Raw genomic sequence first — 26859 nt, 5'->3', positions numbered from 1 at the left:
AAATTAGACAGTTCTTCATTTACTGGTGAAGGTCGACCATGCATTGTTGGCAGATTTTAGTTGCTGTCAAACATTGGTTTAAACACTGAATTCATTGGGACTTGGGGTTGCACTTTCACCTGGTTACATAAAATCATACATAAACCCCACACAAATCTTAAATTTCCAGCAAGACAGATAAATGCAAACATAAAAATGGCAAACAAATCACTGAGATTATGCTTTGTTTACAATATGAGAATTGTTTATTTGTTTTTGTAAATAAGAAAAGGAAAATACAGTACATTCTCAGCTTTATATTAACTAGACTTACAGCTGATTTTCAATTAAAAGTATCGGCAAACTGAAGTGCCATTCAGTCGTCAGTTACACTCAACGTCTGTACTTTCTCTGGCAGTCTCACACTCTCATCAACATTTGATATATCTTTGTTGATACAATTATCATTATCTACGCTGTCTACAAATAACTCTTCACTTTTGCTACTATCGCATAGCTCCATTAATATGCTATTTTTACTAATAATCTCTTCCTTCTCCTTTTCATCGTCGCTTTCTGCAATCTCTCCTTCTTCTAGCTCTTCCTCCCTAAAATCTCTCTTTAGTCTTTTCTCTTGTGGGGGCATCGATTCAGGGCTGGACCGCGTTGCTGCGAGGATGTTTCCTCCGGTGGTGTGAGAGCTAAGCAGTGATGGAGAACATAAGGTGAGGTCCTCGCGTACCTGGTCCACAGCTACGCTCTTCGTTGCATACTTATCGTTGGTTGATGCAGCCACAGCTGAAACAATACGATCACATTTAATATATTAAAAAGACAGCAAGAGCAAATATTTTTCCTGCAATACAAAGTAAGCTACATTTTTGACCAAACACACAAAGGTTTAGTATGATGATTTTGCTCATACACAGCTAGAGTCCTATGTAAACACTGAAAATGAGGGGCAGTTCAGACAGGACGGGGAAGATGACGCTATTGTTTGGGGCAACATGCCAAGCTATGAGTTATGTAATGAAACAGGGTGGACATGTGAGAAAGAAAGGCTGGGAAGTGAAAACTAAAATGGGTTGGTTTGAACATTCATGACATTTTTCACATAAATTTGATGCTACATTTTTTTAATGGCCAAATTAGACTTAAAAACAAGATGTCTTTAACACAAGGAACATTGTACATGTAGCTTTAATACAAGTTGGCAATATTTTTTGACTTAACATCTTAGTTGTTGGTAATCTTGGTATTGGTCTTTCCTGTTTACATACTGTAAGTACTTCTGATTGGACTGATGTTTGCCAGGTCTGACATCACTTTATTAGCCTTATATGCAAAATGGGTTCACTCAGCATTTATTTAACTCTTGATGGATTTTTAGTAGCATTTGCTTTGTGTAACCTGCTGCTAAAAGATCCATTTCAATACATAGGAACAAACAAAAAATTATGTTGTGATGTCAATTGGTTTAAATATACTGATGTTACAGAATGCTGATTGCGAACTGCTCCACACGACTCCAGTGGACCATCAGGGAAAAAAATATGACCAAACCAGAACACTTGGCGTCTCTGTCTCGGTTATAATCTGCGTTTCACCCAAAACCCCGTATCCCACTGACAGGGCAAACGTTTGTAAAGGTAGCGAATGTTGATTTATCATCACAGCTCATTCAAGGATGCAAGTGCAACATTTGCCAAAGGATTTAATAGTTTTTCTTGTCGCTACAAAATTTTGAAGAAAAAAAACTCTTAAACTGTTAAGAGAATGTCTGGTGGATGTTTAGCGAACGCCGGATACACTGGAGAAGATGAATAAATTGATTGTTAGTTGGATGGAAAGCTCATTAGGCTCATTTTTTTAGGATGATATATTTTCCCAGAAATGATCAACGATTCATATTTCAATGTTTTCTTTTTTTTCATGCTTTTAGAGTATAATAATTCAAGAAGGATAAATCATTTCAAAGAGCAACTAACTTTTATTTTTCATTATAATATATTGAACATTGACATTGACTATGTAGAACAAAAATTAAAAGAACCTAGATAAATCAAAATTATAAATCAAACAGACTCTAGAGCTCTGTTCACAAAAGTTTCACTTCAAGAAATATCAACAACCACGTATCTGTAGTGGCAGAGTAAAATTAGTTATTTTATTTCCTCCATATTCTGTCGTGCTTTTGCTCCCAGATGAAGAAATTGGATTGGTTTTAAATGGACTCTGAGGTTTGTTATGTTCAGACTTCTTTTCAAAATGTGACACATTGACTCAATGTTAGTGGACTGCTGCATGTTCATATGGCTTGAATCCAAACTGGTCCCATTGTGGCATTTGGCTTTGGAACTAACTTCACTTATGTCGCTTAACTTAAGGAAGCAGTGCGTTAGAATGATGATGAGGTCAATAAACAAACACTCAATTACAATTCATCCAGTATGGAAATAACTACTGTGCCCATTTTTTGGATTGAAAGATAAATCAATATTGTACTGTAATTATCTAAAGCTCATGCACACTTTTAATTGGCTGGTTATACTGTTCACGGCAAAACAAAAGGTCAAGCATTCATAAAAATTAGTTGCTGAGCAACGTGCACTGAATGTCATGTTCAGTCGGTTTCAGCATGTCGCTCGGTGTACAGCAGGCCTAACGCCTCAAGAGCATGCGATGTATGGAGGACCAAAACTGCCAACATTAAAAATAAACAAATGACAAATAAATAAATGAATCAAAGTAAAAATAAAAACAGATACAAAGAATATAATTAAAAAATGTATTCCCAAAAAATAAATATAAATGGAAATAAAAACAACAAAATATATATCCTTAAATAAATAAATAAAAGTAGAAATAAAAAAAATAAAAACAAGATTCAAAAATAAAAATACATTTAAAAATAAATTTCGAAATAAATAAAAAATAAATCAATAAATATAATTAAATATCAATAAAAAAAATAAAAACGCTTTACTCTCACATTTATTCATTAAATCTCTGTCAGGTCGAAATGTTATTCAAATGAGGGGGCAGACCTAAGCGTGGTCTAGGGCTCCGCCGTTGCAAACTGCCTTTTCATTGGTCGGGTGAGTGGGTTGGGGAACAAGACAAACAAGAAGAACAATCACAACTTGCGATTTGAGTTGCTCGACAACAAGTCAAGGTGACGATGCACAAAATAGTCGTCCATTGCTGGATTTCTCCATGCAAGCCGGCGAGACTTCCTTGTTCGCCGCTCACTCGAGGCAGTTTGCAACAGCGAAGCCCAACCCATGACATGCTTAGGACCGCCCGCTCATTTGAATAACATTTCAATCTCACAGAGCGTCTGCAGCATAAAATAAATGTTAGAGCAGAGCCTTTTTATTTATTGATATTTAATTTAATTTATATATTTATTTCGACATTTAATTTTAGAATCTTATTTTATTTTTATTGATATATAGTTGTTTTTATTTCCATTTATATACTTTTGTATTTTTTTTTTATTATATTTTTTTCACTTTTATTCATTTAGTCATTTATTTATTTTTAATTTGGGCAGTTTTTTTCCGCCATACAATACCCTTTATCCTTGCTATAAGCCACTGTCACAGTATCTGATGGCTTGTTATCACTTCCTGTCCAGCTTCCCAGGCCGTGGCATATGCAATTATCAGTTCCGTGACTAACATTACACCCAAACGATGAAAAAGCAAGGTCTTTATCGTTGACACCATACACTCAACGCAGACCAGAATAACCTAATTCGTCATTCAGCCGGAATGGGCCGGCCTAACAGTCATGATACGATAAAGAGCAAGTGAGGTTTATTACCATCAAACACAGTCAAGTGTCCCATGTTAGTAAAATGTGGCTTAAATGTTTAAACATAAATTTTCTGTCTCCACAGGGAGCATACAGGTGACATAAGCGCAACGGCACCTGGCATGTCACATGAGGTCATGATTCAACAGTAAGCCATACTTGATCCTCTCTTTGGCCATGTTTGCTGCTGAGGTTCAACTGGTGCTTGTGATGTTGTGCAGACCACACAATTCTTTTGTCAAGGATAGCATGTTGCCATGGTGAAAAATAAGAGGAGGGGGATGTTTACAGTCCCTGTTGGAGAAACCAAGACCATGATATGATCCCGTTGGAATCATTTTGGTACTATTAATTTTCATCTCCACCCAGCAAGTATAGGTGTCAACAGAAAAATGAAATGAAGTAAAGCATCAAGCAGTAATGTTCATTCTTTAGGCGTCAAAAGTTATGTTTTCCAGATGGCAGGACGTGCTGAGAGGGCTACAGGAATTAAATCATTGTTTTTGATGAATCAGTTAGTTACCTTGTCCTTTCAATGGAAAGTCCTTCCAATGATCTCTCAGTACCACATGGAGTAAAGGATACTCAATCAGTATTTTGGAGTGCAGGTTGTCTCTTAGGCTCTTCTCTAAATCCAATTTGTGGTACCTATTCCAGATTAAATTTAAGACCAATTAGTAAGAAAACATGAATAAAACATGAAAGTTAAGCAATACAGTGAATCTGACAAGCACTTTACCGCATACTAAAAGTTCAGTTCTGGTGCAGTGACAGTCCTGTTTCTCTGAACAGAAATGGACTAAAGCAGAAACCAAAGTCATTTGGAGCAGCTCCCATACCCCTAAAGGCTTCGCTTGTTTGGGATGACATGAGTCTTGTCTTGCCTTTAAGTAGTCCTGTCAAGTATTAGGGATGGTCATACATCACCTGTCTAAATAGTTAACTCGATTCTTGGGATACACGGTTTGCTTTTACTCTTCAACATGCTTCAAAAACACTTTGCTGGGCTGTCATTACCAAAAGGCTGAAGTGTACTGCAACTGGCGCAAGCCCCACAACCTGTCATAGCCAATACAAAGACAGTTGTAGAGCTATTGTTTATTCTACTAAAAGCACAAGGAGACTGTGAACCGCCCGAGTAAACACCCACTCAACAAGCCAATCAAAGCACTCATCCAGAATGTGACATTTACAGGTTTTTATCCTTCTTCTAGTGGACTAACTTCCATGAAGCCCTCCCTCCCAGTAAGCCCACAGGGTTACAGATCATTTGTGAGGTCATTTTTGCCACTGAATTGTTAACGTTGTTAGACATCCCTGCAAGAATAGGAATTTAATTTAGATAAAACTGTGAAACCAAACACGATTTATCACTACAGTTCTATATAACAAGCAAGATTTACGAGGTGGGAAGTTGGCATAAGAGCATGTGAAGCTACAAAGCACAATTAAAGCAGTAAAACTAGGAAGGAATAGGAAGTAGGGACAGCAAAAATCGTCAGTTACAATGACGGACAAAATAAAACTGCAAGCCCACCGAAAAAGGTTTATAATTAACCTATAGATGGCAGCAAAGCCCAACTTTTATCTAAATTAAACTACTCAACTCACGTCAACATTATCATTGGCACCAAATGCTGGCAAACATGATTTTTTTCCACTGAATTAAGCTCTCACTTCATGCTGGAGGGTCACATTATGGTGTATTTAAACTTTTATTGGTTGCTATGACCATTTATATAAATCATTTGTGAAGTAATGTGAGAGGTGAGGAACTCCAGGTTATTTTGAGGCAGGTTTCCAAGATGCGCTGCTAGCTAAAATCAGCTAAAAACATGTTGGCTAAAGATTCACTTGTTCTAATGATTGTTTATTTTCATACACTTCTATTACAATTTTAACTTTTGTGCTGCTGGGAAATGAAGATATAGACCTCAAGGTAGGGTTGTCAAAAGTATTGATACTTTGAAAAGTTAGCGTTCCCGCAACGCAGCCTACTCGGCATTCAGCCTCCGCAACAAGAGCCCACACCGCGACTTTGCTTGCTCAGCAGCCTTTAGCCAGTGAGGCGGCGGCAGGAGGGCCAAACCACCCTGTCTTGGTGGACAAGAAAAAGCAAGATACGTTGTTGTTTTATTATTAGCCAATAACTGCGGGCTCTCAGTTAGGTTTATGCTCAGTCAATGTGTAAAAGTTGTACCTCCGAGCGCGTTTACTACATCGGTGCTGATTTTGTAACCCAAGTAGGGCAAGACTCACAGAGGCATGCTTGTCTTTATTGCAAAAAAAAAAAAAAAAAAAAAAAACTTTCAACAGCAAAGACAATTTAGACCAGTGATACGCCAAGCTTTGAGACAGTCATTCATAGAATAAAGTGCACTTTCTAAATCCTTGTATTCCTTAATAGATATTTGCCACTTTTAATTTTAGCCTTTTAACTGGAACTGCAACTGCAGCATTTGATGTTCATTTTTACTGATAGCTTATTTTTGTGTAGTTTACCACCTCAAAATATCGTTGATTGTTATTTACACTTGAGTAGTTCATTCCTTAAAAATATAGTTCTGATTACTTAGTTAACCACCTCAATTTTTTTCTTATCGATGTTTCTTATGTGTGTATTTTTGTATGACGTATTCTTTCATTTGTGTTAATTTAGAATTTATTTGCATGAGAAAAAGTGATTGTCTATTTTTTTTCATTATTTGATTATTAATTATTTTATTTAATCATTAATTTGCGGTTATGTTAATAAAAAACATTTTCTATGCATTTGAAAAGTTTTTGTCTTTTTTTTATCTCCACGGTATCGAAAATGGTATCAAGTATTGATTATTTTCCTGGGTATTGATACAGAGTTTGAAATTTTAGTATCGTAATAACCCTACCTCAAGAAGGCTATTTTTTGAGAAATCTGTCCATAACGATCTATTTTTGTCACTAACTCAAAACTAATGTTGCCGACATGCTTTTGTCGGAGCGGGTCACATTCGGTGTGATGTATCCTCCCACTAATCAAAATAAATATTGGGCCATTAAAATAAATATTGGGCCTGTGGAATATGAGTTAAGCAGCAAAATCCACCCGTTTTTATCCATCTCAGGAGGCATCCATTTTGTCATCGAGATTAATATAAAAAAAAAAGGGGGTTAATTTTGCTGCCTAACTCATATTCCACAAACACACTATCAATCAAAATACCGTGTTTAGACTAGTGGGGCTATGTAGAACATATTGCGAAGAAAGGTTTTGGGTTGATTTCCCCTTTAAATCAAAACAGAGAATAATTCATTTTTATTACTTCACAGAAAATTAGGAAAAAATAAATAATGCGCTGTTTGAAAAATAGCTGCGACAGCATTTTTCTTTACAAACAAATATTTACTGTATTAAAAAAAATCCCCAGTATTCTTGTGAATTGATTCGCATCTGTTTTGCATATAAGTACTTGTACTTGTAAACGGGAGGCCACAAATGACCCGTACTCCCTAACTCGATCTGTGACAAAAATGCCATTTAAAATATGGACAAAATACATGCATGCGTGCAAACTATGTGCTCTTAAAACGCTTCATTTTTTTCAAAGGACATTTCACAATGCATGTATTAAAGATCCAGCCTTCAACAACAAAGGGTCTGAACGATCAAAAAATAATCACATACTGTTGATTTTCTTTTTACAGCGTAAAGGGCTCTTGTGCATAAACAACAAGAACAACAATAATCAGGGAACAGGAGAAAATCATTATCCACTGTAGCTCACCTGACTGAGTTTGCTTTCCGTCCTTCTGCCTTCATGAAAACACTGACATCCTCAACTGGGGCATATACATACCTTTTTAACCTAAAACATTCATTCATATTAAAACAGTGTCTCAACGCTAAGATGTACACTTAATCATTAAAATTAAAAGAGGCTTACTTCTGGCGTATCATAGGGTCCGACTCTGTTGGGTGTATATAAGGCATCAAGATCTGTTTTAGACTTAGTCTGTCAGATACCCTGAAATGAAATTAAAAAAATATGTACAGCATATATTGAGAAAACAAAGGTTAAAGTAAATATGTGGTATATGAATGCCAATGCTAATATTGAAAAGGGTCAATCAAGGTCAAAACGTTAATCAGTCCTTGAGTCAACAAAGATTGAAAATAATGACAGTAAACTAAGATTAAAGTCCACCTTACTCTTGCACATACTCATACTTGCACTGGAATGTTTCTTTGACACTTACCTTTTCTGGTTGAATTCCGTACCACTCTGAGGGAACACAATCTTCAAGTGCCACATAAACCGTTTTTCCCTAAATGAAGCAAAGTTAAATTATTTTTAGTATTCTATTTGTAAAATGCATTCTTGATTGATGTCTCCAGTTATGAAAATAGTGTCAGATGCTGAATTGCTCACACCAACAACACATCAATACTGTACCTGAATTTGCTGTATGTAGACAATTACAATTTTGTTTACAGAATAATTACAGAACATTAGAGATCATATCTGATCAATAACTCATGAACTCATTCCCTCCCAGCCATTTTCACTGAAGCAACCGCCTTCGCTCACAGCCGTTTTACTGGATTTTGACAGATTTTGCAAGGCCCACTTAACATTGTGTTCTGTTGCTATAAAAACATGGAACCTACCAAAAGAAAGATTAGAGTCTCTTCTTTCATCAGGAAAAATGTATATTTTTATCTGTTTCCATTTTGGAGCAATTAGCATTAGAATATAACTAAGTTTCATCATTATTCACATTCCTGTTGACAACACAGGCAAAAAGAGCTTGTTGCAACATGGCCCTGGCTGATCTCTTAGTCTGCTGCCACCTGCTGCTAGGTAATGTCTGGTCGGTGCTGGATTTCACTTTCCTTTCTTTTCTTTGATCCTTCCTCGGGTCTCCTGACAACCTCACGACTCTAGCTGGATTCTGAAGTATTCGGTTTAGGTGAACGGTATGGGATTTTTAATAGGTTTTATGTGAACTAATGAGTACACACACACACACACACAAAACAAATTAAATAAATAAATAAAAAGAGCAATGATGATGACATGTCAAATCGGTAAAATTACAGAATGAACAATACTGAGCTCTCAAGAAAAAACAAACAAAAAAACAATAATAATAATAATCATCATCATCATCATCATCATCATCATCACATAAAAGCAAAGCTGTAAACTAATGTACATGTCAAAAACGTAGCAGATAAAATAGCAGCGAAGGGTTAGGCATGAATAAACGGGTCTGGGAGGAGATTTCCTACATCAGTGTTTTCCAACCAGGGGTACACAAGCACATTTGTACGTGAAAACATTTCATATTTTATTGCCAAGATGAAAAGTAATTATTTTCAGTCATTTCACAAGCCCGTCAATAAAATGGTATGTGTGCGCCTCAACTTTTCTCCCTGGGGTGACAAGTCTTTTGTTCTTGATAATTTAAGTTTAAATGCCTGTTTAAAGGGGACTCATTCAAATGAGCTCCGTTTTATGAGTTGTATACAACAATGTCAGGTGTATTATTTATTAGTGTTTTGTGTTTTTTTTAAAATTTATATTACATATTTATTTTGAAGTCAACATATTTAATTCAATGTTTATTTTGTATTCAAACAAAGACAATATCTGTGAATTAATTGTTAAAATTAAGTTAACAAAAGAAAATGATTTTCATGAAATAATAAGTTGTGTTACACAATACTTGAGTATTGTATGAGTGAGGGGGCACATAATAGGAAAAAAGGTTGTGAATCACTGCCCTACACAAATGTAGGTAGAACTAGCAACTCCTCTCAGTCAGAGGAATTTTGGCGCTTGTTGGCATAATTTCCTCTCGACTTTGTCAGTGTGAGTCCGCATAGAAGAACTGGAGAGGCCTTGATGTGTTTCCACATGCAAGAAAATGAGGGTGGGGCACCAGGTGTGATACCATTATTCTGTTACGACAGCAAATGGAAACTATGCAATCACTGGAAAAGGGGCTTGTCCCAAAAATGCATTTAGTCATTCCAGGCAAGGTGAAAAGTGCATTTCTTTGATACATTCCAGTGTCACCATTAACGGTCAAACAAAAGGAGAGAGAAATAGCAAAGGTTAAAAACAAAAGAAAGAGAAAAACACGGAATGAACTCCTGAACAAGATGCACTGCATACTATTTACGCAGGTAAATTACTGAAAACTATTGTGTTTAGGAATTAGGTTTGGTTTAAATGATTAAAATACACTATAACAAAAATTGACTAGCGGATGTCTATTAATAGAGCTGTCAAATGATAAATTTTTTTAATCAGATTAATCACATCTTAGAATTTTGCTTAATCACGATTAACCACTTAATTAAAAAGGCTTTTTTATCAACATTTTTTTTGCACGCCAAATTTGACGAGCACCTGTTATGCGTTCATTCTTCATTCTCAGAATTTTGTTTTCTATTGCTATAAAAACTTGTTGCCACATGACAAGCTGATCTCTTATATTCTGCTGCCACCTGCTGGTCGTTTTATGTAATAACTACCATTGCTTAAGCCACCTCTTCATGTCAGAAGCTGCATCAAAGCCTTCTGTATGCTCTTGCAAAAAAAAAAAAAAAACGTTTTTGGGGAGTGAAGGGGAAAGTTAAAGTTAAACTTATTTACACATTTTTGGGTTTGAATGAATGAAAGGAGCAAAGTGAAGTAAATGTAAACTGTCTGCTCTTGTTGTTTTTGGTTGTTTGTTTTTGCAAGTTTAAGGATCTTGACCTGAATATCCTAGTCCTATTCTTGAACTTTCACACTGTTAAGTAAATGATAAGGAAAGCAAACTAAACTGGAATAAAAAAACTGTACAGTCCACACCCCCACTGACCAGCTAGCAAGCTAAAATGAGCAGATTCCAAATTACAAAGCAATAGCTAATTAGAATGAAAAAAAAAGTATCCTTTTAGGTTTAGCTTAAGGTTTAACAGTACAGTAACACTATTTATCATATGCATGCTATGTGCTTCAGCTCCTGCTGCAGTAACAATGTTTCCCTTTAATAGATTTTCTGAGGTTCCCAAAATGGGTTTCTGTTCTGATTTATCTGACAAGAGCTATTTTGTTGGTATGGGGAATTTGTTAATTTATTGAATGGTCTGTATTCTCAATACATGTTCACTGTTAGTTAAAGTCCATACAAAAAGAAAATACAAACCCCAATTCCAATGAAGATGAGACGTGTAAGCATGAACTTCAAAATGATGCAGGCATCAAATTCAAAATAATAAAAAAATAATAATAAAAACTACTAACAAAATTTAGAGGAATTGATTAGAATTTAGGGCCGTCACCAAGGACACAAACTTTTGAGAATCAAAAAAATAAATAAATAAATAAATAGTGTAATTGATCAAAGCTCACTGGGAAATGAATACAGTACAGTTTTTAACAGTAGTATATTCTCTTGGGTCATCAAAGTTTATTTAGTTTGTTTACCCTTATAGGGAACTTAGAGAGAACCCAACCTGAAAAACTCTACATTCATTCGTCCTGTAGACATAATGAATAGAGGTCAATGGGGCATACGAGTGCACATTGCTTGATTTAAGAAAAAAACAACAACATGGAAACATATAAAGTTGAATGGATTTCATTAATATACACAAGGAGCAATACTGACACACATAGAGGAACAATCTATCATTAGTGACTAACTAATAGAAGAATGAAAGTGTGTATTAACTAACAATTCCGGTCCTCGTGGTCCGGAGTCCTGCAGGTTTTACATGTTTTCGCCTACTTCGAGAAATATTTTGCATTTGTGATTTTTAGATACATTGGAACACTTTTGGTTCGCAACCATATGAAAAAAAATCTCAAATTGTGTTTTTTGCCCCCAGAAAGTAATAACTGTGCCACCAATGGTAGCAATAATTGAAATTGAAAACTGGTGATGAGTCTTTTGCATGACTGTGGAAAAATGTTGTCCCCCTCTTCTTCTGCAGAATTGTCTTAAATCACGTAAATGGTGACATAAGAGTGGCACACCTTCAAAAACCTAAATACGTCAGGAAGACTTTTCTTGGCAAATGCGAGCTAAGCCTTTGTTGTTGTGGTCGTTTTCACATTCTCCAGAGCATGAGATTTTTGCACAGTGTCTTTCTTATGGTTGTGTCATGAACACTGACCTTGACTGAGGCCAGTGAGGCCTGCACTTCAATGGGTGTCATTTTGGATTATTTTGATGTACACCTTAATGAGTTGGGAAGGTTAACCACTGTTGAGAGTTTTATCCATTTGTGGATAGTGGCTCTGACTGTGGATTGCTACACTCAAAGCCTAGGAAAGGCCGATAAGAGTTCATTTTGTTTGTTGTTGCTTGATATGTTTGAGATCTTGTACCCTTCACTTTGTCTGACAGGTATCATTTACACCTAAGGGGAATTCTTGTTTCAACAAATCTGGTGGCAATCAGTCTTGGGCCATGGCCAGTGAAATTTAACTCAGCTTTCCAAAAACAGTGTTGAATGAAAGCTAACTCATGAAGGGCTGTTATTTTTTCGCATTACTTTTTCAGCATTTACAGTAGAAAGGGCATTTAGATTATCTTTGTGAAATATTAAAATTGGCTCGATATCGAACATGAAGGAGAAAAAAGGAAATCACAAAAGGTGCAAAATAGGGCTGTCACTAACAAAACTATTTTACAATTGATAATCCTATCATTATTCGATTATTCTATCAATTACTCTGGTAATTCTAGTGCACAAATAAAATGAAAAGGTCAAAAATCATCAGGGTGTCCAATTTAAAAATTCAAATAAGAAATGAAGAAGAAGGGAAAAAAACAAGAAGACTCAAGGTATGATAATGAACATTGTCATTATGCAAATTCCAGAGTAAAGGTAGATGCGCACATTTTTAGTTCGCACAAAGCAGTGGAAAAAAGCGTGTTTTTGGATTGTGATTGTAATTGTAGGCAATTTTAGAAATTTTTTTTTTTTAACTTATTTTGCATGTCATTATATTTAATCTTTAGTTGAGGTATGTTTAAACCTTCTGGTGAACGTTATATTACCTGTTACACTAAAAATCATACTAAGTCAGTCCACTAACCAAGTTATAAAAGTTTACAACCTAAGTTTCACTAAACCACAGCGCAATTAAGCCTAATAATGACTTCAATGTTTTGTACTTGTTCTGTGTCTGGGCTGTTTGGCTGTCTTTGGTACGAGTCTAGCGGTGCGGGTTGGATGGGTGTGCGTGAGGGCTGATTCTTATTATAACGTCAAGACTGCTTTAATCATCTTATACTATTGCTCCTTGGAGGCTTCTTGGTTGAGTCACATGCAAAAGCTGATTCGTGCTTTTATTTTTTACTACACCACTTTAATATAAGCACTTTTAGCAGGACTGACAAAGCAGGTGTTTATAACATTCCTTGTCAGCAAGTACATTTGCATATTGAAAGTTTGTATTCTCGTGCAATCACGATGATCGATCATCTGACTGGACCTCACACCGAATCATGGAAGGATGTTAATGTCATTTCAAAAGTGTATGATTTCATATAACTGGCGTGCTTGGCGAGACTGCCACCCTGTGGTTACTTTGATTACTTAACTCACCAATGTGACATAAGAAGAAATTTGTTTAACAAAGTTTCGTGACTATGATTATTATAGTTGAAATATATACTGCCTTACCCCCCAAGAAAGGCCAATGTTATTTATCAATTGCTGATACAAATATGAATCGGTCCTAACCATAGATTTGATAGTATGATGGTAAAAAAAAAAAAAAAGACAAACGTGTATTGTTAAACCTCAGCATACACCCTCTCCAATACTATACATACTGAACAGTGATGTGCGTCATGTAAAGAATGCTATCCTTATCAGCGGTATTGCCTTCTTACCTAGAATTGTAGATGGTGGAGTTGTCCTTGCTCTTGGTGAAGGTGCTGGGGAGGGTTCTCAATGTGATGTTCATCTTCCTGGCATTTACTATCAGCTTCTTTACCTGAACAACAAGAAGATGTATTAGAAATTAATACACACAATATAAATTACAGATGTGCCCAACACTGCAGGGAGAAAAAACAAAAGTATTAGTCTGCAGTTGGACGGGTAGACAACGTTAAAAAGAAGAAGAAGAAAAAATAATAATCACACACGCGTCACAGCAGGCAGACTGTGACAAAACCACAATTAGATAGGAAGGATAGGATGTAATTGATGATAGGAAGCATTAGAAAGCCATAAGATTTTGCTGAGACCAAATGTTGGCTGACATTTCAGTTCAGTGGAAAAGACAGTGTCGGTCGGTGGAGGTATCCTTAGACAAATATGTCTAAATACCAAGCATCTGTTATGCATTAATAAACCTGACTGTGTTAAACTCTCAGTGGCTTCACAGTTTAAAAGGGCAAAATACTTCACTTTAGGGTGCTCATTTAACTTTCAGGGCTTTAGCTTTACAGTCAATGACAGGTGGTAAAATAGATTTATTAAAAAGATAGGTCAAGGCAAGCCTATTACCAGATTACTGCATTTCCAATGATCTGGAAGCCAAATCCAAAAACACATCGTGTGCCAAGCCTTTATCTGCTATTTTCTCTCAGAAGATGTAGAAGCTTCATTATAATGACTGATTGGCCGCTGTATTTCAAACATGTAAACCACATAGTTAGGTTATGTGTGAAATGTGCTATATAAATAAAGCTGCCTTGAGCAGTCAGTCATAATGCAGTATTAAGTTTGGATGGATGTGGTTTCTTTAACAGGTTCACAGGACATCACGTGCTGTCGTGCTCAGGGCTCAGTTAATGACCAATCATGGCTCAGTTTGTGAATGTTACATGGCCAAACCCAGCAAACAGGTGAGCCGTGATTGGCCATTACCTAAACTGTGATGTCATTTTCAGCCGACAAGTGGCAAATGTGTTTTAAAGGTATTCATTTTACGCTAAGTTATCAAATCAATTATAGACAAAATATTAACTTGTTATTGCATATTTTGCATAGGTCATTTTGACACCTTGAGCACACTAAAGAGGCTAAATTCACACTGAATTCCAGCCTCAAATTTCTCGTAAAATGATGGCCATCCTCGAATCATCAAAGACTCTGTCACTCTGGACCATCCAAAGTAGCATGGCATTAATCAGTGGAAAAAACAAACAAACTCAAAATAAAAATGGTTTTGCAACTGCTCCTTGTGAACATTTTTTGGGGGTGACCGAAATATAATAACTTAATGCATTACATGGTTTCTGATTTTCTTGACATGTCTGGTGTTTTTGTTCCTTCAAAGAATAAATAAATAAATAATAGTGAAAACAAAATTACAGTACACTTTTAATCTGCAGAAAGATAAATATTTCCCCATTTTATGCATAAAAACTGTGAAATGCTTAATAATTTGGAGTTATCTCAAATAGCTTGGGAAGTTATTTTGAAAAGCTATCTATCCGATGCACAAAAATGATGTGATCACCTTTAACCCATTAAGGACGGGAACGCGCAACCGCGTGTCTACCGTTAAAGTCGGGAGCGCTCCAGCACTCTTCTAATTTTAAAGCCGGGGCAGCGGATAAGTAATTTTGTTTTGTTTTGACCAATTCTTGGTCTCTTAACCGATGAAATGCATCAGAATATACACGAGAGGGTGACGTGGCATAGCATGTCATGGAATTATTATTATTTTTTAAACTTTATTTGTAATTTTCCATTATCATCTGAAACAATCATATCCAACAATTAACAGATATGAACAGCCCCAACAAACACAAATCAGGTTCAATATTAAATTGGACTCACGTAATAGAAAAGTACAAAAAAACTCAAAACAAAACAAAAACACATACACAACAAAAACAAGTGCACTTCATACTTATTATAAACATGTTCCAAAGACAGATGATGCAATTCAGATTGACAGTTCCAGACCAGGTAAATTATTATTACAGTACTTCAAAAAAGAAAGACCAAATGGAACAAGCTTCGGAACTGACCAGAACATATGATAAGAAGTAGCAGTAAATTGTTTATGTTTGGAAATATACTAGCCTGTCTGGCCTTAGAAAAATTGAATCTATACAGGACATTAAATTGTATTAAGGCATGTCTAGAGCATATAGAAGAAGAGTGAACTCTCTTAAGTGCCTTATCCCATTCCTCATCGGCCATCTGAGCACCTTAATCAGTTTCCCATTGTTCTCAAATATGCAAAATGGAGTGATCACAGCATTCCATAATATGGGAATAAATAAATGATATTATGCCTTTAGTCCAACTATTAACACATAAGAGAGAATCCAAACAGGACGAGGGAGGAAGATCAGGAAAGTTGGCAAAACATTTTTGCGGGTGAAATCTCTAATCTGCAAATAACGAAAAAAGTGATTATTGGTCAGGCCAAATTTTTGAGATAGCTGCTCAAAGCTAGCAAACGTGCCACCAATATATAGATCCTTATTACTATAAATGCCCTTGCTATACCAGTTTTTGAAACCGTTATCCACTTAAGATGGCTGAAAAAGGTCGTTATGTATAAGTGGGGAATGAATAGAAACACTCTGAATACCCAGATATTTCTTGAACTCGGTCACAATACATAACGATTGTGTTACAATTATATTGTCTTTAACACTGCTAACCAGTGAAGGTATGAGGCACATAGTAAGGCAGGGAGTGAATATCGGCCTTTTATATCTGGAGCCAGGCAAGAATCTTATTGTCCCAAACTTTTAACCAAAGATATATGGCATTAAAGTCTGCAGCCCAATAGCATGTGCGCAAATTTGGAAGAGTAAGCCCCCCTCCCCCACATCTTTAGGTCTTTCCATAAATTCCTTTCGTATGCAAACTGTTTTATTATCCCATATAAAAGAGGAAATAATTTGATTCATGCTCTTGAAAAAAAGACTGTGGTATAAAAACAGGCTGTGCCTGAAAGAGATACAAAAATGTAGGTACAATATTCATCTTTACAGAATTTGTTCTGCCAATAAGAGAGAGCAATAATATAGACCATCTTTTAATGTCTTGATTGCGCTGCTCAAGCAATGGGATGAAATTGCTTTTAAATAGATTATAATAAGATTTGGTGACTTTTATACCTAAGTAGTAAATGATGTGGTAGACAACTGAAATGGGAGATTAGGATATTCTCCAACATTACCACTAATAGGGAAGTACTCACTCTTACTGAAATTTAGTTTATACCCAGATATATTTCCAAATTCCTGCAAGATCTTAAGAATTTCAGGGATAATGATATAGGATTGGTGATATAGAGCAGGAGATCGTCTGCATAGAGAGAGACTGTGAGTTAGACCTCTACGTGATATACCTTGTATAATATCACTGCTCCTAAGAGCTATGGCAAGCGATTCTATCGCTAAGACAAAAAGCTATGGACTCACTTCTTCATAAACACTTCAATGGGATTTAAGGATAAATCTCTCCGCTTGAGCAGTGGTCAAGAGATCAATTTCAGTTTGCATGCCTACTCTTTTCTTAATGAGATCCGGGGTCGGCGAACTAGCTATAAGTCCGTCCAATGCTTTAATATCTGTAGATAGTTTTTCAGACCACTAGTCGACACTACAGTGAAATATGTTTGTAGACAATGAGGATGTTGAAAATTTCAACAGCTTTGTAACAAAATGGACGACAAATAATTACCACTCGATCCTCCAAGGTTATTATAACTGCGCTCCAGTGTTGAAGGTAAATACAGGCCTACCCGCAGATGCGACATTTGTTTGTTGATTTAAAAAAAATATGTATATACTGAAGGTTTATTATAATAAACTTAGGTTTGTGTGAAAGCCACAAGTGTAAGCTCTGAAATGTTTTTGGAATTATATTTCTATCTGCTTTAGGAGTTGAGATATCAATTATCTAGTAGGCATTAACAATATTGTTGAATTTCCAGGGAAACTTCAGGTTTTCGAGGTATGTTTTGCCAGGCGCTTTAGGCCTTAATGGGTTAATAGGTGGAAAAGCGCTATAAAAGGCAAAGACCATTTAACATTTAGTATAGATTTGTGAAAAAATAAGAAACTGACCACATTTCGAAATGGGAGACTTCGGCCCGACGCCAGCGAAAACTGTGTCACCATTCCAAGAATACTAAACAACTCAAGTTTACTTACAGCTTATAGACCATGAAGCAACAACAACTTGAGGATGAATTGAACAATTTTAAACTGAGATAAATGTACATGCCTGACAGCATGTTCACACAGAGTAAAACTTATGCTTTCCAATATTTATTCTCACTTCAAGTGCACATTTACCTTTAAGCATGTTAAGTGCACCGCTAGCTCAATAGATAATGTTCTAAACAACAAAAAGGACTTACTCTCATCGAAGTACGAGGAAAACGTCGAATGAGATTGTCTCTCTGGGCACTACCAGCAAACCTTCCTGTATCCTCCAGAAACCTGTAGTCTACAGGTAACAACGGAACAGTAAACAGCTACTTATAGTTCATAGAAAATAATTTGTTCAGATAAATAATACCAATTTGTTCAGATAAATAATACAAATTCAGATCTAAGCCACGTTAATTACAGAGTATCACAAGGGTAAGTTATTGGACCCAAACAGTTTACTTTGTGCATAAATGACTCTAAGCTACTTGGGAGTAGGGCTGGGCGATATGGACCAAAAGTCATATTTCAATATATTTTGATTTTTATTATTTATATGGCATATATCCCGATAAATGTGTTTTATTCCCCCACAAGCAATTTTTTAGCCATTCCCCAAAACAAACAGCGAGGGGATGCATATCTCTACCTTCAGCCAAATTCATACCGTCCGTCCGTCCGTCTTCTTCCGCTTATCCGGGGTCGGGTCGCGGGGGCAGCAGCTTTAGCAGGGAAGCCCAGACTTCCCTCTCCCCAGCCACTTCAGCCAGCTCATCCGACGGGATCCCAAGGCGTTCCCAGGACAGCCGAGAGACATAGTCTCTCCAGCGTGTCCTGGGTCGTCCCCGGGGCCTCCTGCCTCCGGGATCTTGTTCTTTCGGTCACGACCCACAGCTCGTGACCATAGGTGAGGGCAGGAACGTAGATCGACCGATAAATCGAGAGCTTTGCCTTTCGGCTCAGCTCCGTCTTCACCACGACGGACCGATACAGCGTCCGCATCACTGCACCGATCCGCCTGTCGATCTCCCGCTCTAACCTACCCTCACTCGTGAACAAGACCCCAAGATACTTGAACTCCTCCACTTGGGGCAGGACCTCCTCCCCGACCCGGAGAGGGCACTCCACCCTTTTCCGACTGAGGACCATGGTCTCGGATTTGGAGGTGCTGATCCTCATCCCAACCGCTTCACACTCGGCTGCGAACCGCTCCAGTGAGAGCTGGAGGTCACGGCTTGAAGAAGCCAACAGCACCACATCATCTGCAAAAAGCAGAGATGCAATGCTGAGGCCACCAAACCGGACCCCCTAGAAATTCTGTCCATAAAAGTTATGAACAGAATCGGTGACAAAGGGCAACCTTGGCGGAGTCCAACCCTCACAGGAAACAAATTCGACTTACTGCCGGCAATGCGGACCAGACTCTGACATCGGTCGTACAGGGACCGAATAGCCCGTATCAGGGGGCTCGGTAACCCATACTCCCGAAGCACCCCCCACAGAACTCCCCGGGGGACACGGTCAAACGTCTTCTCCAAGTCCACAAAGCACATGTGGACTGGTTGAGCGAATTCCCACGCACCCTCGAGGACCCTGCTGAGGGTGTAGAGCTGGTCCACTGTTCCACGGCCGGGACAAAAACCACACTGCTCCTCCTGGATCCGAGATTCGACCTCCCGACGGACCCTCCTCTCCAGCACCCCTGAATAGACCTTACCTGGGAGGCTGAGGAGTGTGATCCCTCTAAAGTTGGAACACACCCTCCGGTCCCCCTTCTTAAAAAGGGGAACCACCACCCCGGTCTGCCAATCCAGAGGCACCGTCCCCGATGTCCACGCGATGCTGCGGAGACGTGTCAACCACGACAGCCCCACAACATCCAGAGCCTTTAGGAACTCCGGGCGGATCTCATCCACCCCCGAGGCCCTGCCACCGAGAAGCTTTCCAACCACCTCGGCGACTTCGACCCAAGAGATAGGGGAGCCCACTTCAGAGTCCCCAGACCCTGCTTCCTCAAAGGAAGGCGTGTTGGTGGAATTGAGGAGGTCTTCGAAGTACTCTCCCCACCGGTTCACGACGTCCCGAGTCGAGGTCAACAGCACCCCGTCTCCACTATACACAGTGTTAACGGTGCACTGCTTTCCTCTCCTGAGACGCCGGATGGTGGACCAGAATTTCCTCGAAGCCGTCCGGAAGTCGTTTTCCATGGCCTCACCGAACTCCTCCCATGTCCGAGTTTTTGCCTCAGCGACCGCCAAATCCGCATTCCGCTTGGCCAGCCGGTACCCGTCAGCAGCCTCCGGAGTCACACAGGCCAAAAAGGCCCGATAGGACTCCTTCTTCAGCTTGATGGCATCCCTTACCGCTGGTGTCCACCAGCGGGTTCGAGGATTGCCGCCACGACAGGCACCAACCACCTTACGGCCACAGCTCCGATCGGCCGCCTCAACAATTGAAGCGCGGAACATGGTCCACTCGGACTCAATATCCCCCGCCTCCCCCGGGACAATGGAGAAGCTCTGCCGGAGATGGGCGTTGAAACTCTTTCTGACAGGGGGTTCTGCCAGACGTTCCCAGCAGACCCTCACAGTACGTTTGGGCCTGCCTGGTCGGACCGGCATCTTACCCCGCCATCGGAGCCAACACACCACCAGGTGGTGATCAGTTGACAGCTCTGCCCCTCTCTTAACCCGAGTGTCCAACACATACGGCCGCAAGTCCGATGACACGACTACAAAGTCGATCATCGAACTACGGCCTAGGGTGTCCAAATTCATACCCTGTATTGAATATACCATCTCTACCACGCACCCCTAACGTCTACCGTATGTAAAAAATTGTATGTTCTTTATATGGTGTTCTTTTATGGTAGTTTACGGACAATGTGTAAATATACATTAATCAATAAAAAGAACATGCAGAGAGAGATGCATGCATCAGATTTAGCATTTTCCATCTGTATTCCATCTTTTGTTAGATCTCCCTCATCGTTACTGAGGTAATGCTGTGGTTTCTGCTAAGAAAGAGTTTGCAGTGAGGGTGACGGCATGCTCATCCCTGCGGACATGTATGTCGTGTTAGCAAGTGTACAACACAATTGGGTGTACAACACAAAATGGGGGAAAAAAACACACAAGAAGAGGCAGGGTTCGAGCACAGCCCAAACTCCATCTTAGACTCCAAAAAAACCTGAAGAAATTTAAGAATTTATTCGAGCACACGTAGTTGCACGCGCACCATGCACAAGCTTGACACAGAATCTACAGTTACACTTTAGGCCAGAGGGAGCAGTCACCAGTAAAAAAAAGTGACAAGCTCCGTAATGCACCTGTAAGTATAAGTACTGTATCGGGGTATACATCGTTATTGGGATATCAATTTTGGTCCGTATCACACCCATCAAATATACTGTATGAATCCTGGGCATAATAAGGATATGCTTACCATTGAGTAGAGTCATTTCATCAAAATGAGAGAGGTTCAGGAATGCAGTTTTGTTTCGAACACCACTGCATCTTGATTCTTCCTTGTGTTTCTTCACACAAAGCAAACTTCAAAACACAGAGAGAGACAAAATCTGTTTCACACGTACATGACTAGTAAAAATGTTTTTTTTTGTCTAATTGCATTGTGCCTCTGACATTTATCATTGAAGTTAAGTTGTTATGCCTGTATTAAGTCTGACAATTAAGAATGCTAACATATTATTTAAAATTGTAGTGATTAAAGTTCAGTTGAGTAAACTGTTTGACCATGGAACGGATTGTAGCTATGATTTTCATTATTTTCTACAAATCAGTTACCAGCATCCCAGGCCATGATTCATGTTCGACGGGACACAATATTTTCAAATATTTTATATTGCTTACATAACAAAAATTATGATTCTTCAAAAGTACATGCATGGGAACTTGATCAAGAAAAACTGATTTATTTATAAAATAAATAAATTCATTCTGTGTACTCACTGCAAGCACCAGTTTTACAGATGAGAGACAGATATTTGGCCCGAGTCAGAATAACATAGAAAGAAAAGAAAAAAGATAAGCAAAAGGAATGCTGACTGATGCCTTCAACTACAGGCCTTCATGAAAGAATCTTAAGGATAACCTCTGGTATCCAACAATTTCAGGCATGACTTTCAATATGCCAGCAGATTTTTGAGGATTAGGTGATCAACAGAAGTCAAGGAATAGACCTAGATTGTTGCCTCTAGCAGTGGCATGTTATTGCAGGCTATGAATCAAAAGAAAAAGAAGCCACAAATATATGGATCTTTGTCAGTCTAAAATATTGTGTTAAATAACACTGAAAGAGATATTTTTATGAAACATATTACATAACTCACAACTGAAACTAGTCTCAAACTCACACACTCCCTCACTGTCAATCTTGAGACAAAATGCAGGGTGCCAGTGGCTCAATGACTGACAGCAAAATATAAGTGACAAAACATTTATTTATAGGTAATCCATATTTAGTGAGCCCCTGCATCTTCACAAATTAGCTGCTCTAGCTTATCCAGTATCCTCTGTTACTAAAAACTCACCTATTTGTTGTTTTTGTGCTAAGGCCAAAGCACTGAGCACAATGCTTGGCACAACGCCGCTTTTCCATTAGCACGTTACGACACTACATGGCCTCCATTGCATTTCCATTACAGCAGACGCGCGATGGAGGCGGGATCATTTGAAAAGTCCAAGCTTGCACACCTGCAGTGTGTGTGGCTCTGCCATAACATTTCATGACTGGCAAGTCGTACCAACATTAAACCGTATTTACAATTTCAATTTCATATGAACCATCATGGATGAAATATTGCGATTTTGATTTCACGACCGGCTCCCAAAGCTATTTCTGAATGGAGAGCTCAGCCTCATTCATTTAACTGCGGCCCGAGCTCTCATTGAAGTGAATGGGAACACACGACCAGGCGAGCGGTGTGCACTTGCGATTTTTTTTTAACCCACAATCATTACAAATCCATCTACAAGTACCTTTTAAATTGTAAATATAGTTCGGCCTTGTTGTAAAAATTATTATATGTATTGTATATACTGTATTTTTATGACTTTGGCAAAGACCGGCGGGCACCTCTTGTCTCGCTTGCATATAAAATACGAAGATGGGTGTGCCACGGAGATGCTTGCTGCGTCGATGGGAGTCAATCAGATAACAGTGACTGATGACATACAATCGCAACAGACACTGTAGAACCACCTCTGAAATGGATCTTAAAAAGTGGTTCCGTTATAACCGCTCGGCCTCGAAAAAGTCACATGGAAATGCGAACATCCGGGGACAAAAAAAATGCAGTTTCGGTGCGGAACCGGTACGATGAAAAAGCAGCATATGTTTACGTGAGGAAAGGACCTTCATTTAGTCACTCATGCCATAGCCTTGTCTTATAGAAGAAGAAAAAAAGTACTTTGCCAGTAGCCTTGTAGCATCAATAGGCAATTAACAAAAACTTTTTGGAGTCAACGTCAATTATTCAAAGATTTTCACTCTTTAAGGCGGGGGTTGGTCTAGCCCAGGGGTGGGCAAACTCGGTCCTCGAGGGCCGGAGTCTTGCAGGTTTTGGATTTTTCCTTTCTCCAACACATCTAATATATAATCAGCTTGTCAGCAAGCTCTGCAGAAGCATGATAACAATCCTGTTGATTGGAATCAGCTGCGTTGGAGCAGGGAAACATCCAAAACCTGCAGGACTCCCGGCCCTCAAGGACCAAGTTTGCCTACCACTGGTCTGGCCTCTGTTACTAGTGGGGGTTCAATGCATCATCAAATATTTATGAGTCTGTTAAAAATTAAAATGAAACAAAACTTGGGAATTGGGTTCCCCCAGTCAGAATTAAATAATCATTGGTCCATCAATTATCTATACTTCTTGTCCTTGCTGGTGAGCTTGAGCCATTCCCAGCTGACTTTCGGCAGGAGGCAGAGACTAGTTGCCAGCCAATCACAGACAATAAACATTATTTAATATTTTTATTATTTAATGCTTTGCAAAACATGTTTGCAAGGCATAATTGCTCAAAACCTAAAAGACACCTCCCACGCTCTCTTCCAAGCATTCGATAATAAAGATGCTGTCTTCTATTGGTGAGATATATTTTTGAAGAAAATGCCACCTCTTTCGTTTGTTGTACTTTACATTTGTACATTAGAATTACTTCTAATGAAAACTTTCAGATTTATTTTCGCTTTTCAATTTAATATTTATTGTAGTTTTCAAGTTATGATTTATGTCATGCCGAGTCACCCACCTATTGTTTCGCGTAGTGGCTGGAATTATTTAAATAGCTAATTAACACGAAATAGCGAACAGTTATGTTGTGTGTTTAGCAAACTTTCTAATTATAGCATTTCTTTGAAAATAGCATTGAGATTAAGAAAGTCAGGGAAGTTTGAAACTTGGATTCAACAAAAAAATAAATAAAGACGGCAGAAGATATTTTGCCGTGACGCTTTTGAAGAGTCATAACTTGCTTAGTATTTGTCAAAAGAAAGCAATGCTTTTATCACTGGAATCATCTTTAAATGTCCAGTTTGATCAAGCTGGATTCATGTACATTAATCAATCATTGAAATCGCGGTCGGTGACACCACTATATGCCACCCACAGCCCCAAAATGAGAGTTTGCTTGGATGTCAATGTTCTTACCTGCATGAATGCAAGAGACAGGCGGGGCACTTGTACTTGGCCTCCCCAAAGCTACACACACCACAACTGTTGATAAGAAAACTTGGATTAAATAAGGCTTGCAACAAAGTATATCAATGCAATTTGTTGGATATGTGCAGGAACAAAAAAACGAGGCGACAGTGTTTCTCGTCGGTGCCAACCGTAAGAACGCAGCTACAAGTAAAACGTGCTAGCGATATAGCTTCCATAACTTTAAACTCCTTTGGTTACAAAACCATAACTTGATCTCAATGCGCTTTTATTAACGTTTGTGTTTTAAAATGTAATTTTCAAAACAATAAAGCAGCATTAGTATGACGACATAGAAGTTCGGTCTAGTTTTAATTCCGCACACTTACTTCGACAGGGAAATCTTTCTTTTCGTCCCCCTCATCTCATCATCGCGACATTTACTGTCCGTTGACGTGTCTTTAAATGACATGATGTGCATCAATGGAAAAACTTCACTGCACATTACACGAGGCTTTTGCACTGGACCAAAACAAAAACGCTTCCGCCAGTGACCATGGGGCTTGTGGTGAAGCCATATCCGGTTTAAACTCGCTCTTTAGCGCCTCCCAGTGTCAAGATATGCATGGCGTCCCGAGTCTGATGTTTATTTGCAACCTGACGCTGTTGTGAGACTAGTTAGTAGTTACTACCACATTCTGTCTGAAAAATATCCACAAACACAATGTGGAAAGGTTTCCGTTGCCGCATATTTATTAAACAACCTCCATGCTGAGACTGACACTATCTGGTCGACTGATGTACTAGTTGCAAAAAACAAAACAAAAACGCACACGCACGCGCGCGCGCACACACACACGCACACACTCACAGGATGTTCAATTAATATTTTTTGTCTATACTGTAATGTTTACATTAGTTTGCTACCCCAATCTTAAACAGTATATCAGTTTGAACCCTACCCACCTCTTTAATACTGCAAATTAAAAATAGTATTTTTTAAAACACTATTATCTAATGTCCCTGTATGGCACTTAAAATTGGTGCAACTTTTCTTATAGGCGCCCCTTTAAGTATATGTGGGTCACTTTCATACAATACAGTAAAGACACAGCCCACTGAATTTCATTTTTTAAAATCTATTCATTTTACTGATATTAGTATTTGAATTATTGACAGAGGATATTATTAAAAAGGCAATAGTTCTCTAAATAATATTTCCACACTTTTAATGCCAAAACGTCTTTATAGTTTTGTGTCCCAAATTAAATTGCATGATTTGCAACCCATTTTCTGAAGATGGTAATAGTCTTTTGTATTTTTGTTGTTTTGTTTTTGTTTTTTTCCCTAGAGAGCTCAGCTCATTTGGTAATTTTAACGATTTGACATCATCATTGCTCTCTTTTTTATTTATTTATTTTTATTATTTTTTTTTAAATAATTTTTTATTTTGTATGTGGGTGTGTATGTGCATGTGCATGCGTCTGTGTATTCATTAGTTCACATAAAACCTATTAAAAAATCCCATACCATTCACCTAAACCGAACACTTCAGAATCCAGCCAGAGTCGTGAGGTCGTCAGGAGACCCGAGGAAGGAACAAAGAAAAGAAAGGAAAGTGAAATCCAGCACCGACCAGACACCACCCACCGGGCCACCAACCAGAGTCCTTCACCAACCCAAGAAACATCTAAATTCCAACAAATCAGGGAGACCTCAAGAGACCAAAGAAGAGACTGAGGAAAGGAAGGAAGGACAGACGAAGCAGAGTGAGATCCACAGACACCAGCCTCCACTGATTCAACGACCAGAGGAGGAAGCAGATTGTGTCTGATTTTCGATAGATGCTGGTGTGGTGGATCTGGCATGCATGAAAATCTCTACCAAAGAGGGGAGTCGTCAACCCCTGCCAGGACAGAGCAAGCGCAACACCTCAGGGTCCCCCAGGCCACGGCAGCGCCAAGGGACAACCCCCGGGCCCCGCAGGGGCCACCGGCCGAAGAGCAAACCCAGGAGCAGGAGCGCCCCCCACCCCAACACGGCCCGCGCCCCCAACCCAACGCAGCAGGACGGGGCACTGCAGGCCTGCCAGGCACCCCACCGGTCCACAACCGGTTATTTATTATTATTATTATTTCATTATGAGAGATATTAAGCCATATAAAACCAGGGAAAAATAAAAAATGTTTAAAAAAAATTGCTAAAAATTATATGAAACTGACTGAAAAGATTTTCAAAAATTGGTTTCGATTTAAAATATGTGAGTGTGCTGA

At 38.6% G+C, this 26859-nt stretch overlaps 1 protein-coding gene across 1 annotated transcript; it reads right to left on the bottom strand.

Moving 5' to 3' along the window:
* Positions 1–222: 222 nt before the first annotated feature.
* On the bottom strand, positions 223–25183 carry znhit6 (zinc finger HIT-type containing 6). The gene is made up of 10 exons (XM_077584941.1): positions 24976–25183; positions 24596–24661; positions 21373–21479; positions 18138–18226; positions 13684–13787; positions 8035–8103; positions 7722–7802; positions 7563–7643; positions 4322–4446; positions 223–777 (listed from the first exon to the last, which is right to left on the bottom strand). The coding sequence occupies exons 1-10, from the start codon at positions 25089–25091 to the stop codon at positions 356–358; spliced, it is 1260 nt and encodes a 419-aa protein (XP_077441067.1). The 5' UTR covers positions 25092–25183; the 3' UTR covers positions 223–355.
* Between the last annotated feature and the right edge of the window lie 1676 nt (positions 25184–26859).

The sequence above is a fragment of the Vanacampus margaritifer genome, chromosome 13, assembly GCF_051991255.1.
Source record: "Vanacampus margaritifer isolate UIUO_Vmar chromosome 13, RoL_Vmar_1.0, whole genome shotgun sequence".
In the NCBI taxonomy this organism is placed as follows: Eukaryota; Metazoa; Chordata; class Actinopteri; order Syngnathiformes; family Syngnathidae; genus Vanacampus; species Vanacampus margaritifer.
The sequence above is the reverse complement of the archived record's forward strand: the minus strand, read 5'-3'. Positions and strand labels throughout refer to the sequence as shown.